The sequence below is a fragment of the Anopheles merus genome, chromosome 2L (assembly GCF_017562075.2).
Source record: "Anopheles merus strain MAF chromosome 2L, AmerM5.1, whole genome shotgun sequence".
NCBI classification, from domain to species: domain Eukaryota; kingdom Metazoa; phylum Arthropoda; class Insecta; order Diptera; family Culicidae; genus Anopheles; species Anopheles merus.
The window spans coordinates 6,224,200-6,242,906 of NC_054083.1; the positions used below are offsets into that span (position 1 = coordinate 6,224,200).

Below are 18,707 nucleotides of genomic sequence, written 5' to 3' on the forward strand. Positions count from 1 at the left end.
ATCAGTACGTTTGCCTTAATTGGTGAAGCATAGACCGGTAGCGAGTACTGTGCGTAGAATTGAATACATCGCTATGTCAAATGTTTAGTTTATTTAGTAGCTGAATAAGTTGCTGTAAGATGAGATTACAAATTTGTTGAGCCTATTTTTATTATTTGTATCATACTCATCCAATTCTGTATGAAATCGTTCTAACATGAAACATGATAGTATCCACCAAAAGCTTATATTTGAATTTACCTCTGAATGTTATGCTCATGAAACAATTGCAAATACCTTTTTTTTTATTTTATCCTGTTCTCTAATAATAGTTAAACAAATGTTATGAAAAAAATCCACTTTTCCTTTTTTATATTTTTACATCGCTTGCAAAGAAATATAGGACCAACTGGGTCGGAGTGAACGAATCTAACAGTGACCCCGACGATACGTAGCACGCGTCTCAAATGAAAGGGAAGATTACGCGGATTGTTTGGATTACAGGAAATCCATTTAAGTCGAGACTGGCGGTGTTTATGCTTGGTCCACCAAACATCCCCACTCAAGTAATGCTGCCGACCGTTACGCACATTCTCCCGTGACACTGGACAGTCGTTGTTTTGTCTACATCGGGCGACCAACTACCTCGGGCTTGTTTATTGGAGTCGAATCAGCTTCCATTGGGGCAGACGAGGTAGGGGTATGATCGTTTTGGCTCGAAAGATGAAAGGCATATCAATATGTGGCACACACTCACTCTATCTCTCTCTCTTTCTCTCTCTCTCTCTCTCTCTCTCTCTCTCTCTCTCTCATACACACACCCACACACACACACACACACACACACACACACACACACACACACACACACACACACACACAATTGCGTAGTAAATGGAGAAATGTCCAGGCTAACGTCAAATTGGAGCTCTGTAAACACATGGTGCTTGAGTGATGGTCGCTTCTGCTGACCGATGAGCTGATCTGTGTGTTATGTTGTTCGCCTGTCGCCAATACGTCGCGCAAACTATGCTAGAAGGACAACTTTTAGTGTGAAAAATATAGCATTAAAGGAAATTCACACTGTTTCATTGGGATACAATATGAACTATGTGCGTAAGTCAATAAAGTATGTGTAATATTTGTGTAACGAGAAAAGAATAACTTTTCAGCCAAAACTTAGGCCGAAATTGTTTAATAAATAAGTGTTAAAGGTATTAGTCACTTTCCGTCTTTTTCGGCATTCGGCACAACAACCGCAAATGCACGAAGCTGGCTTTATCCACCTGGCTTAGCTAATTGTTACTGTATGTGGTCATCGGTGTATTGATAGCTGGTTAGTCAGACCAGCGTGAGAGTAGCTTGGATCATACGAGATTTTAACCCACAACGGACACAATCTGTTCGTACGACTTGGAAATCCACGTCAAGCATCACGGAGTTAAAAGGAACAAATAATCTGATTATATATATATATATATATATATATATATATATATATATATATATATATATATATATATATATATATATATATATATATATATATATATATATATATATAATATATATATATATATATATATATAATACATTTAATTAATTTAAGCAACTAGACACCAAATTCAGATAATGCTTTAAAATCGTAACAAACCCATAAATCGTAAATGTTTGCAAACACGGTAAAGAAATATGTTTTCGTATGTGCATCTTGCATTGTTTAAAATACGATTATGTTACACATTCCTTGTACCTTCTTGCTTCTAAAGGCTAAGAATCTAAGAAAAGATGGATTTTTGGGGTGTACCTTCTAGAAACTTGAGAAATAATTTCCGAGAATTATTATAATGTTCTTCAATTAGCCATATTTGTGGTTTTATGCTTCGATACTTTTCAGTTTTCCAAATTGATAATGAAGCTGTACAATGTACATCACATATTGTATACATTTTTGAGCCTCAAGCCAACTGTTTTCAAGTCGATCGATCACTCGAAATGTGTAATGCGTCGACTTTCGGTTCAATTCACGCAGATCCATACCCGTTGGTGGCTGGTTTCTCGAGTAAACTATTTCAAAGCGTAGCCAATGAACCATGTTTCAATTATGCGAAGAATTTCATTATATTCAAAGCCTTGCATACTGCTACAGCCTTTAACGCACTGGATACGGGCAACACGGTTACGGATCAATCAATAGGAAGAGAAAGTTTCTATCCATTCTGCTTCAAGCAGCAAATCTCACCGTTGTGGAAAAGCCTCAACACAACAATCGGTGATGCAGGGTCGAACTTCATGACGGGATAAAAAAGCAATAAATCAACCATACCGGTTCAATGTATCGTTAAACTATGTGTTAACCATTGAGACAAGTTACACCCATGTGCGCTAAGTGTAAAAATTTAAATTGAAACCTTATTTGTTATTCCATCCAATCTATCTAAAAACTACGCATAACACCACGGTACAGGGAAAACAGTGATCTGCGTACGAACGCCTCAAAGATATTCGTGTGATGTTTATTTCACACGACTTCAAACCGTTCTAAAGCAAGCGACGCAAAAACACTTCTGCAATATTTGAAAGCAGAAATCGTCGCTGTTTCAGCCATGAAAATGTGTCCTGGCTATTCGGTGTTGATTTTAAGGCACTTCCGTAAAAATTATGACCTAGCCAGATGTCATGAAATGTGCCATATATATCTTGGGGCGATTTTTCGGTTTCTCCTTATGCTGAAGCTGCTGGTGTACTTTTGGCTGATAGAGCTAGGCAACTGAAGATAAATTGCTATCTCTTAGATCTTAAGAGCAACGATAAAGGCATGCAGCGGTCCAAAAAACGAGTGATTTTGATTGCGAAAAAGACAGTAGCTGTGAAGCCTTTTCACAGCAAATGGAGATGACATTTTATGGAACAGAAGGTAAAAAACACCGAATAAAGGAGAAACCGTTACACAAAACAACGACACACAAGACCATCTATCAATACAGTAGATAGAAATGTGCGAAACGAAATTGCCTGCATGCTGGGGGTAGATGCGAAAGTGCCTTAGGTAAGGTATGGCAAGCGTCAGAATCAGAAAATCGGATGCTCTTAACTATCTGCAAGCAGCATTAGAAAAAGGGCTTCATTGCCGTTGGGAGCTTGCTAATGAAGCGTTTGTGTAAAGCAACAGACAGCTAAATGCGCCTTAGGATCAAGATAAAAACATATTTGCTTGAACTTTTCTGTAGAACTGTGAAATGAAACTTTTACCTTCGCAATGAAGTGGTTTGGGTTCGGTTTGGATGAGCAGTGTATACTATATAAAGCAATTCATAGTTTCAGAAGCAGCTGCTTTGCTATCTTCACGGCAGATAGAGTTTAACGGCAAGTTTTAATGAAGAAATAACGCAATGAGCCATCATTTGCTGTAGATTAAGGAAAAAAGAAAGTCGAAATCGAATCATATTGTATGTATATTGTACTGTGCAATACAAACAAGCAAGCACAGGTTCCACTAAACTAAATTATCTGTGCACCACATTCACATGAACAGGAAGTGGAATGAAATGGCCCTGATGCGGAAAGGGCGATAATAGAAATACATTGAAATATTCGATGAAGTACCAAACCCATCGTTTAGTGCCCTCCTTCTTTCTCCTTCGCTCCGAGCTTGCAAGGAGCTTGGTGGCTTGGAACGAAGCAAAGTTGTTGTAGGTTTTTAAGCGAAAACTTTTCAGAAACGTTGTGAAGAAGTGGTTATCTTCATCAAACGGAAAATACGGAGTTTGTAGAAAACTTTTTCCCTCGGCTCGCCGGAACAAAAACTGTACCAATGCACAATAAGCAGAAAAGGGCAAAGCTGTTGATTGGGGGTAGAAGCGAGAAAATCCTTATGTGCAAACAGTCTTGTACACCGTTAGAACTGGCGTAGAAAGTATCTGTTGAACGACAACAAGAGCAATTTCAAGAACATTTACCTTGCGAGAAGGCTCATTTCGGCAAAAATCGCTAGGAAAAAGGTTGAATGTCTATAATTCAATTGTGTCCGTTTTTGTGTACCTCAGCACACTTGAGATGTATAGAAAGGGATTATGGTTTTTGTTAGATTGCTCGAAAGGAAATGGATGTTGTTTCATACTGAAACGTTCAACGATCTCAGATCGACTGCCTGGACTAGCAGATAGTGAGTTTATGTAAGAGCTCACTGCTCTAGGAAGGTAGCTTAAGTGTTTTTCCGAGGCAACGGGATATCTTTTTGGATCTACTTGGCGTCACAACGTACGCGGTCTTGAGTAGGCTTGTACATACTAATGAGACTTATTTGGTCATGTAGTTTCAGATGAATAGCTTGAACAGAGACTATCAGGTTTTTAGCAGTTATTTTCAAACTAAATAATTTAAGAGAGAGAGTCAAAATGTTTTTATTCAGTGTCATTTGAACAATATTTGTATTCGTTCAAGCTATAGTTAGTTTTTTTGTAAGTTTTTTATCCTGTGTTTTTTTTGTTGAAATCTATCACTAACGACTGCCGAGCAATTAGCCAAGGCCTAGAAAATCAAAACAAACTTGTCACTCTATCTTCCGCTTTGTGCGAATTTGTCTCATGCATAATGCTCCCGCAGCTTGGGGCTGATAGTGTCAATAAGCTTGGTAAATTGTACAGATAGTGAACATGCTTACCAATCCCATAAGAAAGACGACAGTGTGCGAGGCAATCAGAATCCATTCGCCCGTCGAAGGATAGATGTAATCCATCAACAGCTGTCGGTACTCGCTGTATGTGAGATTGCAAAAGTCCGGATCGCCAACGCAAGTAACGTTGTGATCGATGAAACAGTTCTCGTTGTACTCCATCTGATCCGAATCGTCGTCACACAGCACATCGTTATGGTCGTTTAGGTCCACTGCTGGATAGCTGTGGGTGGTATGATTATCCTCGAGCGGTGACTGGAGTGTGGCTAATGCCAGGTCCTTCAGTATCCAGAACGCGGAATCGTTCGCCGTATAGCTGTGGTTGGAAGCGAACGGAACTAGCAGGTCCTCCGTGGGATTGACATTGCTTGCGTTGGTCATTAATGTTGGTGGCCGCTCCCGGTTCGTGGTACAATTTCCGTCCATCGATCCAGGATCTTGGCAAATAGGGCCGGCTCCATTGTCTGCCCACGCTTGAGCCGGTGCTAATGTATGCCTTAGCGACGTACTTTGTGTTTTGCTCAAATCACGCCGGAACAGGAAATGTTTTTCCACCGTTTCCAACGGGATGTGCGAATCGGAGGGTAATATATGGGGGGTTTGCCCTAGCCGGTACAAACTTGTTACGCTTGACGGTGAATCGACCCTCGTACGGAGAGTCTCAGCAATATTTACGCTGCTTCTTCCGTGTCCCTCGTGGTACACAAAATGTGCGGATGAGCCGCTGCTTTGAGCGGCATGGTCAAGCGAACTTGTCAACAGTGTCACCGGGCTGTCAGCGGTACCAGCGAACGGTGACCATGGGTTTGGTTCCGGTGGCCGCCACTCATTGATGTTCTTCGCGGCCCAGTCCCCGTTGCGTACCGCTCCGATGGATATGTAGCATACGTGAATCAGCAGCAGCTTTGTCCAGAATGTCCACGAAGCGGCGCAATACATGGTCGAGCGAAAGTGCCAACTTTTATGCCAAGGACTACGACGATAGGAATCTACTGTCATGTAGGAGCTGATCACAGACTTTTTGCGATATGTCGGGATGACTAGAGTTATTTTCAAACAATGAAATATAGTATATCACGACCTAGTGTGGCTAACTCTATTGCTCAAACACCATGTGCGATGTAATGTAAAATTCGATTTGGTTACATTCGCATGGAAAGCTTGCGATGATCATATGCCGGGATGATGTAGGGGAATGTCCAGAAGGTCAATCGGCTTCAAGGAATGTACACACAATCAATTGCCTGGATAGAAAAAAAAAGAATAACGACAACAACAAACGATTATTACTATTGGTAACTAAGAACATAGACTGAACGGTTTATTATGAATTGTAATAGCATATCTATCAGAAGTAATAGCTAAAAAACCAACCGCTAGTAGTAAACCACACAAAAAAAGTTCCTTCTCTACACCACACATTGTTGAAAACATCCAAAACTAAAAAGGAATAATATTAAATTAATATAATAAATTCCATAAAATTAACATCAGATCAAAAAAGGAAGCAAATTGTATCTCCTTGTGAACCAAAAGGTCTGCACTCAGGAGCGTAGATACAAATATACCTTGGCAACACATCCAAATTGTGATAAATGTGGACCTACAACATAAAATGAAAGAATGTAAAGATGGGATACAAAATTGGCAAATATTCTGCAAATTAACCACATAACTACATATTAAAATACCATTTGGTAATATGCTTTGTTAAGACGAATTTTCAAAAAGGAAAATCTCCCGCAGTTCTATGAAATGGAACTATAACAATTATTAACCGCAGTGAAGTAAAGTTAAAGTATTTCTTCAACAATTTTTTTTTATTTATATAATTTAACATTATTATGACTTTGACCGTATTTTCGACACATTAGTGTCGATTATCTGATTCAAACGGAAAAGTATCAAACAAAACCGCGCTACACGAACTGAAACGAAATCGTTATTATACAAGCTTGTTGGAGACTTCTTTCGTTCACTCGAGACATTGCTACAAAATTGATCTGAAATGGCTATGTTTGTTAAAACAAACTGCAACGCGAAACGCAGGAAGTATCGTACCAATTTATAATTATTTCTACGTGTGGCATATTATTGTTCTTTAAATGTGTTTAGCAATGTCATGAAAAGTAGCGCTTGTGGTATGATTTTCTAATTTCTGTTTATTTTATTTAGTATATTCTGTCCCATCCTTTTTCCAGTGAATAATTACAAAAAAATCCCTTTTGAATGTAATTGCATTCAATTCGTGTGGTTTAAAAATATGAATTTAGTAGTTAAACCATAAAACAAAACGCTTTCCGTAGCTTTAACCTGACGGAAAGCTGTTGGACAAAAAACGGTCTCCGTTTGAGTCAGGTAATGCAAATGACCTTCGTTCAGTTCGATATATCAAATCAGAGACAAATTGAGTTCTCTAACACGGATCATAATAGAAAATGAGCATTTTTGATACTTTTTCTCAAGCAGTTGAGTCACATAATCGGCACTATTGTCACATTTTGACTAATTTCATAAGGACATAAAGGAAATGATTTCTTTTTTGTACTGTTTGGATTCAAATCCGTGTTATAATTATATTAGTGCGAGATAAGTGCGTAATAGAACACATGCCGATTTATTATGACTGAATTTGTAATAGGATCTATTTTTAAATCAAAAACATGCAACACATACAATGGTGAAGCCAACAATACGGGAAATGGAAATGTAATAGCTGTGTATTTAATGAAGGGTCTGGTATTGACAGTGGTTAATGTGATACCCGCTTCTATCGGATATCGAAAATATGACGCAAATGTTATGTAAGCATAGGGATAAAGCAGTAATGAATTACTTTTCTTTCTGTCACGACCTCTTTAAAATTGATCCTCTATAGGAACCTGAACAGCTTATTTTAATGTTACAACCCTTTATTGTTCTGAAATCTTTATCCGAACTTCAATTAAGAGTATAATTGAACTCTTCAGACCTACGTTAAATGAGTTTGTTATAACTACATGTTGTGCTACGTACTACGTCTACTCAACATTCAACCCTACACTAGGCATAAAACCCATGTAAGTTCAAAAAATTGCTCGAAAATTTAACACATAAAAATAGTAAGGAAGTTCCCAATTTGATTGAACAACGTGTCCACATTTATATAGGGTAAATGTACCAATAGTAGTGCAATTTGTAGTGGTACAGATGCGATTTAATGGATTTAAAGTGTAAAATAAAAAAATATAAATATTTCAACACAAAGCAATTGAAATATATCAATGGAACTTAGTTTTGAAGCTGTTTTCGTATGAATATCAATGACTACTTCCATAACATTGATTTCTTGCGTAATTTTATCGTAAAAAATTTGTAGATTTGATTCATGACAATATTCAATAACGTACTGCACCTGTCGTCAACTCACACCCGGGAGAGTGTGCGTGATTCAAAGTTGGCTAGATATGTGAATTTTGGTCTTTGCTTGGTAAAATACTTACAGAAAACTAATTTCTGTTGCTTCATCTTCTTTGGAAAAACAAACGTTGTCGGTCAAGGCCTGCCTGTACCCAATAGTGAAGTGAGCTTGGCTTTCAATGACTTATTCAATGATTTAGCAGAATAGTCAGTCCTATGTATGGGGGCACGGTCTATTCGGGGATTGAACCCATGACGGGCATGTTGTTAAATAGTGCGAGTTGACGACTGTACCATCAGACTGGCCCATTTCTGTTGCTTATTTTAGTGAAAACAGATATCCTGGAAAAAATCTAAAATGTGCTATTTTTACTGATTTCATGACTATAACCACTACATGAACATGCTTGTTTTGTGTACCTATATAGGCACTATGATAAAAACACTTTGAAATACATAAGTATGGTCAAAATGTATGGCAATGAAGTTTTGTAAATAAATAATATTGCATAACAATTAGGTTAAAAAACTAATAATTGCGTTGTAATGTGGTCATTTAGAACGTTAGCAAAAATATGAGTTGCGTTATAAAAACCTAAGGATTTTAGAAAAAATGTTAACACATTCCACAAAATAATGAATTTTTGGTCACTATGTAACGGAATGGCCTTATTTAACTTTTAAACCCTTCGTGAAAGACCAGAGAATATTTCGCACCATCATAAATAATTTAATTACTTTTAAATTATTATATGGAACGCATTTTAGTGCAAAACCACCACTATTGGTACTACCACCACTATAGGTACGTTTACCCTAGTAAAATTACAAAAGTATGTTTCCGTGTTAACTCAAGGATAAAATAATTTGCTTAACATTGAAAACGTACCCTGACTCATGAGGGTTGTTTAAGGATAATATTAAAGTGGCATAGTACATTTACGAGTAGTCCGACATGAAGGTTCGGATTGAAAGCTTTGATTCGATTTGTGACACGTTATCCTGTTTGTGAAAATTGAATTTTGTACCTTAGGTATCGTTTGCTGTTTGTATCAATCCTGGATCTAGTCAAATTATATGTAATCTAATTTGATTATTATGGAATTATCTGTTACTGGTGCTCGCAAATTTTCATTCTATAGTGTTGCTCAGAACTTTGTAATTGGTTGAGCAAAATAGAAAAGAAATTCTCTACTACCTGTTACAAGTGGTTACAGTTTCTATGAACTTCTCATCTTTAAGTTTACCAGATTTTTTTTTTCATTTAACATTTCTCCAGACCTCTGCAGTAATATATTTATGTTGTTTTACATTAGAAAAAAAGTTTTTATTGAATTATTGAACAGTCTATTTATCTCATTTAAGTTCAATTCTTTGTGGTTTGTTTGGTACCTAACCGTTGCTAAACTTTTTTATATACTATGTTAATGTCGTTTTTGTACTAGTTTCTCATACATTTGGAACTAAAATAGTTGTGCGTATTATATTATGTTTCATAAAACTAGTTATTTAACTATAAAAGCGATGATGTGATTAAAGTGTATTCTTGCTACTGTTAATGTGTGATAACAAATGTTTAGGTATCCTATGCTTCGCAATTAACTATACTTAAGCGTTCGGTTTAAATCTTACAAACATAACTCTGAAGTGATGTATCTTTCAAACAGGTCAAGCGGCAAAACATGCTTGAAAGATCAAATCCCGCATGAATGAAATCAGACAAGTGAGCTAACAGTGAATATAAATTATTCGATTTTAGCCACAGGACCATGCTAATCTAAGATATTTCCACATTAATCCCCGTACAAATTTATTAGTCTACAACCATTGCGCTTTGTAAAGGCTCTTTAACTACACTCTGGTAGAATCATCAAGAGCACATTGCTTATTGGATGAAGAAAGGGCTAGGTTTTGCAAGGATCCATCGTTTGATGTGGTTTTGCAGGACTTTGGTAATATACTATTAATAATAATCCACGATAAGCTAAACAATCTAATTCGTTAATGTAATTGTCGGAAAATTATTGTGTTATGTTGTTAACTATTGGACAATCAGTCAATTGCCTTCATTTTAAAATTTAAAATCCCACCCTGTATGAGCCAAACGGCGTGTACATGAAATTTTGAAAATGAACTTTTTTATATGTTTATTGTGCATTGTTGAGCAACTCAAAGATGATATTTTAGTTTTAATAATGACTGTTTGTATTACTAATATGTAACAGTCCCAAACAGAAATTTACATAGCATTTTACAGTAAGTGTAGGTTGGGAGCGTTCTTGACAGACAGCAATCATCTGCATCTATTTCACAAATGTGTTTTTTGGTGCGTTGTGAGACCTACGCTGTAAACTTACCCTAAGGGAATTGTGTGAAAGTTAATTAAACGAATTCAATCTTCTAAACACATCAGAATCTATATTTCATGTTATGATATGAGCTTTAAAAGCCTTGTATGAACGTTTCTAAATCATATAATCATGCAGGATTTGAAGTATAATGTTTCTTTTCTGTAACGTCCATCGTCTACTCTGCTACAATAATGTACTCAATTTTTTAACAGACAGTTTGCCAAATGTGGACTGTATTTTTTGTAGCACTTCTATTTGTTTTGATTGTCATTTGGATGTACCAACCACTGAAGGCAACGCAACTTGCTAAAAAGTAAACGTTTCTCATGAAAAGCCATTTCTATCACGGGTCATTGCTGTTAAAGGTGGAAGTCTTTTGTTGTTCCAATCACAAAAAGATCTTGTACAGGTCAGATAGAAAGAAGAATCACACTTTACTTTTTCTTCTTAATAGCTTTAGTTTTACTTTGGTCAGATCATGACGTTCGAATTCCCCTTGACATTATTTTCCCGAGTTGTGGTGATATTTGTCTTTTCGATTACCTTCCCACCAGCTTTTAAATGTGCCGTTTTCTAGCCTTTTGCGAACCATCCATCCGAACCTAAAGGGCATTCGCGTATCCTGGAAATCCTTTATCAACATGGATTCCGGAATGAGAGAAATAAACTCTGCGAGGTGGGGAGACATCGGTGTCGTAAATTTAAAATCGTTTATTTTTTCAATTTATTATATTTTTATGGTGTACTTTTTATGACCCCTTTTTACAGCTCCGTTGCAGAAGATTGGCGCCCAAGGAGAGCCGGCAGATTCTGTATTTAGAGCGACTTTTTTCTTGTTGGAATGTACAAGAGACGGTTTATCTACTTTGCACGCCGTAATATGTCTATAAACATGTTGAAATGATTTACATTTCAACCGATTTTCTGGTCAATGGACAATAAAGAATGCCAAATCGTCTGCGGTTGAATGCTGTACAAGAGGCGTGTTATGGAAAATACAACCACATTATTGTTAAAGCATAAGAATAAGCGTGTGATGGATGAGGTCAATCATCAGATCAGATAATTTGAATTTGTGAGTCGCCAATGAGAAATTTAAAAGAATGGGAAACTGGAGAAGAGACATGATTGATGTGGGTATAAGATTTTAGTTATTTAATATATTGCAACACAGCACCTATAAGCTTTTTAATATTCAATATGTGTTGAGGTTTAAATTGTATGAGCATATAAGTTACATTTTTTTTTATTCCGGAGTAACGCTCCCAAAAGGCCGTACTACTGAGTACATTGCAGTTTAGCACTATAACAATGAAAGTAAAATTAAAAACTATTGGACAATTACGCTGCAAAAAACGTTGCCTGAGAAAGATAGGATCTGTTTTACAGTATAACTGGATAGCAAGCCAAACAAACATGTTTTTGTTGTAGTTGATTCAACTTCTGAATTGCATGTGCCATAGCGAGAAGTGCACGTCTATTTTGCTGGCAGAATAATGTATGCTTGTGAAATTGTGAGGAATTACACACGAATCATTAGGAGAAATGATATCCAGTACGTATGTGCTGTTTAATGACGAAATAATGTTAGAATACAATGTTTTGTTCGCTCATCTAACAAAGAACATCAATTGTTGGTATGACTGAATAGATCTCTCCCACGCGATGTGCTTTCATTTTTTGAAAATCGTATTTCATGAGATTTTGTCTTTCTTTTTTTGGTCATCAAATTGACGTGATAACAATATGGAAACGGCAACGGTGGAAAGTGAGGCCCAGTTGAATCATATACTCAGCAAAATATGAGGTATATAGTGAACTAAATTTAAAAAAACACTCTTTCATTTTTAGACAAACATATTATGCCTGTATTGAACCAGAACCTGTACTCCATTGAAATAGAACGATATATTAAATTAAATTAAAGAAATAAATAAACTCCACTGCAATCTATTTTCCGATGATTGAAAAATAAAAAAAGTATAAAAGTTGTATTGCTGTATCAATGTTATAAAAAAACTACTGTACAGGCTGAACTTCAACGGATTCGTTTGAAATCCGAATAGATATTTAATCTTTTAGGGTAGGCCTGAGGCCCATAATTTTAAATGGTAATTGAACATTTGAAATAACAGATTACATCAAGTTTCAATATTATCTGAGATTCAATAGTATTAATTTAATGCGATTCAATGATTTATCATGATTAACTCAGTTATGAACTCAGATATTTGCACAATTTCCCACAATTGCACAAATGCTTGTGCACAAATGCATGCTTTTTAAATTCTTGATTTCGCTCATTTGACGAAACAACCGACCAGAGGTTCGTTTTCTTCTATTTGGCGTAACGATCTACGGTCTTGCCTACCTATATAGGCTTTTGAGAGTTATTTAGTACCACGCAGCCGGATAGTCAGTCCGGCTTGCTAGGGGGACGGTCCATTCTAGGATTTAACCCACGACGGGCATGTTGTTAAGTCGTGTACAGCTGACAATTGTACTAAAGAACCGCCCATGACGCGCATGTTGATAAATCGTGAAAGTTGACGACTGTACTACGTGATCGGATTTTTCTAGGAACATCTAGAAATCTGCGCAGCATAGCGATACATCGTATTCGTATAAAATGATAAGAAAAGCGTCGAAATGTTTCAAAATCTAAATGAATGAATTGAAAATATCGAGGGTTTATTAGAACGGCTTCATAAGGAAAGATCGGAACGTTACGTGCACTATCGAGCGTTTTCGAAAAGGCTAGTTGTAGAATTTATGCTAACAACAAATTCTGAAATGTAATATTGCTTCTAAGATTGTATGTAGGCTAAATACAATTTTTGTCAGGAGGATGATATCCATCATTCATGGTTATAATGGGACACTGGGACAAAGCAGATTTGTACTGAAGTTGGGCATTTTGTCAATCCTGCTTTCGTAGTAAATATGTCTTAGTAAACGACAGCTTTGTCCGTAAGCGTCCGTATTTACTAATTAATCATATGTCCATTATTATATCGTGTTGAGAATACATTGTTTTCCGGGTCCGTTTCTACTGTGAACGGCATTATTCAACAATCGCGCGAGATTTTTCATCAACTCAGCTGTCACAAATAATAAGAACTGTTGAAAAACATCTTGAATGTTTTGAATAATTCTGTTCACATTGAAAACTGAGCCGAAAAACAGTGAAATTGTCATATTGTCATGCCAGGACGAGTTTGTTACAAATGATTTAAAGAGTATTTTACACATTTGTAAAGCAGAATTCAGATTACCTAATATTTCTATCAATACAATTGAATTCTAAATGACATCACACATACTTTGCTTATTATTGTTTTGTTAGAAAAGTATTTAAAATGGTGTGATGTTGCATTTTTATTTTCATACCGTTATATTTTGGAACCGTTATCATTTACTGTTCTGAAATAAATAAAACTATAATAGTTTTCACAATCATAAACACTCCCAAATACTCACGTTCGCATGTAATTGCCGGCTAGTCGTCCCAGCAAAGTAGGTGTCACAGCAAAAAAATGTTATGCTTCAACAGAAAAAGTTTATTATGAATCTCATTGCACATCATTATCTCTAGCTTTCTTCGATAGATTATCTGGCCTGCGTTTGCTCTGTGATGAAGCACAACCTGCTACTGCATAAAACAGAAATTAGTACTAATGATGTTCGAATTGAAACGCTTTCTTTACAAATAATGAGAGCGTAGATTAATATGAAATGAACCCTAGTCGACATCTTCTCCTTATTGTCATTCAACAAACGTTAGACGGACGAAGGAACTAATTAATGGAAAAAGGGTCGATCTCGTTTGTTTCTGTTCTATTTTCCATCTTACCTTGCTTATGTTGTGTTTTGTTTATCAGTTACTTTGCATTCTAATAATAGCAAAAACAAAAATGAAAAAACAGTGTGTACAGCATTAAGAAAACTCTCACATAAGAAATCGTTTATAACTTCGCAAACTTATTATACCATTTAAAAGAAAAATCTTTTTTCAAATGTACTCTTTGTTTTATCTCACACCGACTAGTTCGGTTCATTCGTTTTAAAACACCTGTATAAAAACATATGGTATAAGTTTGATTTATGAAAATGAACGATCCAAAGCATGACCCACTTGTGTACCATTCATTAAATGCATTCAATGCATAATCCAACCAGTCCTCTGATTCAAAATCTGCTATCTCATACTGCAACATTTGCTGGTATCTACACCATTTGCGCTGCACATAGCGTGAGCAACTGTCGGGCAATATGGTGGAAGGGCACATAACAAAAGGGAAATTATTACTAGACATTATTTAAAAAAAAAAAAAGAATCGCTGAAGTAGGAATCGCTGAATGTGGGAGGAAGTTGAACATTCTTAAATTATTAATCGTTCGAATGCACGTAATGGTGAATAATACGGTGTATTTCCGCAGAAATGGAATCACCATATTTTACAATAGCATTGTAGATGTGTAATAAATCTCATAGAACATGCTGCACATTCTTCCGGGGTTGAGATTTCTAATTATTTAAAATATGTATTCCAATTAATGTTAACATTAAATACCACACCTTTTAATATTTTAGGTACGCAGCATCACGACAAAGCCGTTTGTTTCATTAATAATTTATATAAAATGTATCTCATCAAATCACTGCTAAACTTAAAGATTTCTAGGAAAGAAATAACATAAATCGTTGATTAAAACAGAGATTGGAAGAATTCGGCTCGACAGATAAATTTTTAATTTTATTTGCACAGAGCCGCAGGAGCACATGAATAGAAAACGTATTATATCTATATTTTTTACTTTCTTGATTAACATTACCGACAGGAATCGAACCACGTATGGCATTGTAGAAGTTTCATTTGTCTACGGGAGTATAAAAATATGTTATAAACTGTATTTCTGGCAATAGACCAGAAAGGATCGTTAACAACGATAATTATCGTTACTGTTTACTGTTGATTTTTTTTTATTTTCTTATTCTTATTTGATTAACTCATGTATTGATAACTCTTGTAAAATAAGGCTTGCAAAATGGGTTGCAAAATAGTACTTTGAATATAAACCTCGTATTTTTTTCGAGCGACGGTTGTTTGTATATTTTATTCAAAATATGTTTTGTTTTGTATTAAATTAAATAAAGTTTCAATTTAAAACCACATCACCTCTTTTATTCATTCGTACTTGCCGAAGATTGAAAAGCTTGCCAGCCCCTGGTTTAAAACATATGTCTATCTTTCTTGTTTCATTCTTGACCCTGCTCTTTGACATTGGCACGCGGGGTACCCCTTTTGTAGTATCGTTCCGGGTTGAGCGTAGCGTTCTTACTCATACAGTGCTCATGACCCTCTGTTCGTTCCATACCATCGTACAATAGAATTTATTTCACACAGTATAGGTGTAGTTTGTACGTGTTTGTTTTTGCATTGAATCTTTTTATTTGTATACCAAATTGTTCACTAGCTTCTAGTGAGTTCAAGTACATTGACTCGTTTGTAGAGACTTATCCTCCAAGCTTCGGTATAATGCACGCTCATCGAACGTTCTATTAGAACGATTTGGAATAAATATTTACCGATGAGACCCAGCCGTAGACACGATAAGGGGGTAAGAGATTGAGGAGTGCAATTGACTTGATGGTGCTGTTTGATGAACTTCCAGTGAACTTGTGGTGCGTGAAAGCCACAATAGTAATGGTAAAAGCTCTACATCTGGTCTCTAACGCCCACCAGGTCAACTTAAAGGTGGTAGTGACCGATTTACACAGTAGTTGACGGTCATTTGTAATGGAATTTCCGCCTTCACCCTCGATGAAGACGAAAACTCGTTTCGCCCGAACCTGCTTAGTGTTGTCCGTGGTACGTGAGCCTCATTTACTATGTTAATGTAGTTTGTTATAAAACAATCAATACTTCACAGTAGTTATTTACGTGGTGTACATCCCCTACTACGCCGTCGTGCAAGCCGCTACACGTAGTACGCTCTAGTCGACTTGCGTTCATTTGCCGACGGAACGCCGACGAGTTCGAAGCATCGTTAGTTAAAATCGGCCTGCAAACATTACTACGAACTACGGCTAGTGGGCTTGCAATTGTCAGTGAAAGTGTTTCAGCATTTGCGAGTGTGTGTGAGTGTTTGTGTGCAAAAGTGCACGTGAGCAAGTGAGTTTTTGAACGACTCTGTGTCTGTGTCTAAAGCGTCGGACGATCGAAGATGATGCAGCAAAAGTGCCCGACTATACCAGCGGTGTTTGCTGAGGCGGATGTGTTCATTACCGGGGGTACGGGATTTATGGGAAAAGTGCTTATCGAGAAGTTGTTGCGATCATGTCCCCAGATTGCTCGTGTTTTTGTGCTGATGCGTGCTAAAAGGGGCAAGTCACTCGAGGATCGTCTAAAACTGATCACAGATGGTGTGGTATGTATGCGCTTACGATTCATACCCCCTATTAATGAGTTGCAGTGCAATATCTATCAGTCATGCTTTTATAAATGTTTCTATTAACGCACACTAATGGCATACTGCTGTATATTTGAATTGATTCTAGCTATTTGATATGCTAAAGCGCGAGAATCCAGAAGTGCTAAAAAAAATACAGCCGATCGAAGGTGATTGCACGATGTTGAAATTGGGCATGTCCCCCGAAAGTATGGAACGCATGAAAGATGTGCAATTTGTGTTCCACGCAGCAGCTAGTGTACGCTTTGATGATCCGTTGAAAGATGCCATCTTGATCAACACTCGCAGCACACGGGAAGTTTTAGATTGGGCCAAAACACTTCGTAAACTCCGAGCTGTTGTACATGTTTCAACAACATACTGCAATCCGGAGCTGATGCACGTGGAAGAGAAGATCTACCCACCAAAGATGGATTGGAGGGAAGCGATTCGTATGGCGGAAATGTTTGATAACGCTCTCTTGGAAACAGTGAAAGAAAAGTGAGTATTGCGGTTCATGCGAGGAATCTCGTCGCCATTAGTCGTTATCAACAATGGGATCTAATGATCAATGGGATTCTTTTCGATCGATACAGATTAACGCAGTTTGCCCCAAATACCTACACCTATACCAAAGCACTAGCTGAACAGATCTGCTATGAGTACCGCAACGACATCCCACTCGTCGTTTTTCGACCGTCTATTGTGACCAATACAGAAACTGAGCCTCTCATGGGATGGGTGGATAATTTCAATGGTCCCATAGGATTGCTGCTTGGCTGTGCCTCCGGTGTAGTAAGGACAGGATTGCTCGATCTAGAGAAACGTATCAACTGCATTCCAGTTGATGTTAGCATTAAGGCAATCATCGTAGCTGCCTGGAAACGGGCTACTACAGATGAACAGGGAACACTTCCGGTGTACAATAGTGCCGCGGAGCCTGAGAAGACGATAAACTACGGCACAATGTTGTACGACGGTAAAGTGCTATTCGATCGCACACCTTTGAGCAACATGCTGTGGGCTCCCGGCGGCACTACAACTTCAAATAAGTACTGCTTCTATCTCGTATTTTTCTGTTGTCAATTGCTGCCGGCCATAATTGTGGATACTCTATTGCGAGTTGCCGGGAAGGTACCATTGTATGTATCATGTGACTATTCACATTGTGTTGTGTGTGCTATACATCAAACGAAAACTAATTATCCTTTTTACTCTACATACCTGCAGTTTGCTGAGGCTGAATCGTAAAATTTTCGACGCACAAGTTTCCCTAAGATATTTCATGAACAACGAATGGGTATTTAAAACCGAGAATTTCAAGGAGCTTGAGTATACATTAACTGCTGACGATAGGTAAATGTGTTGTAATGGTACCAGCATGTTGTTGTTGATCTAAATCTTGTTTTTCGTCTCGTTTTGTGCGCTCAAACAACAGAAAGGACTTTTCAACCAACTATTTCGTGCGTGGAATGATGGAGTACTACGAAAGTGCTATTCTTGGCGGCCGGCGATACCTGCTGAAGGAGCCAGATGAAAATATTGCCTATGCATTGAAAAAATACAAGCGTTTGCGGGTGTTGAATTATACGCTAAAATTTGCACTATCATTCTTGATTGTGTATTTAATATACAACAAGTACATAGTGTAACAAAAGGATAGAAAAGTTCTAGATGTGTGCGTACTAGTACTCAGAGATAAAATGATAAAGAATATGTGGACCATATACACCTGTGTTACTTACTATCTTTTTGCATAGATTCACTGAAAATCAAAGAGATCAGCATTGTCATTCACAGCGCACACGCGGTTTGTCCGCGCACGATCATGAAGTATTGGCGTATCTAAT

General features: G+C 37.1%; 2 protein-coding genes across 6 annotated transcripts in view; one reads left to right on the forward strand and one right to left on the reverse strand.

Moving 5' to 3' along the window:
• LOC121591480 overlaps window positions 1–18,707 on the reverse strand; it is a 58,715-nt gene that overhangs the window by 26,578 nt on the left and 13,430 nt on the right. For all 5 annotated transcript variants that reach the window (XM_041912018.1, XM_041912016.1, XM_041912020.1 and 2 more), the window contains one exon: window positions 4,643–5,898. In XM_041912018.1, the coding sequence (XP_041767952.1) occupies window positions 4,643–5,653 (1,011 nt within the window). In that variant the 5' untranslated portion in view covers window positions 5,654–5,898. The remainder of the gene's footprint in view (window positions 1–4,642; window positions 5,899–18,707) is intronic.
• LOC121591482 (fatty acyl-CoA reductase wat-like) lies at window positions 16,328–18,588 on the forward strand. The gene is made up of 5 exons (XM_041912023.1): window positions 16,328–16,836; window positions 16,967–17,358; window positions 17,454–17,999; window positions 18,088–18,213; window positions 18,296–18,588. The coding sequence occupies exons 1-5, from the start codon at window positions 16,633–16,635 to the stop codon at window positions 18,507–18,509; spliced, it is 1,482 nt and encodes a 493-aa protein (XP_041767957.1). The 5' UTR covers window positions 16,328–16,632; the 3' UTR covers window positions 18,510–18,588.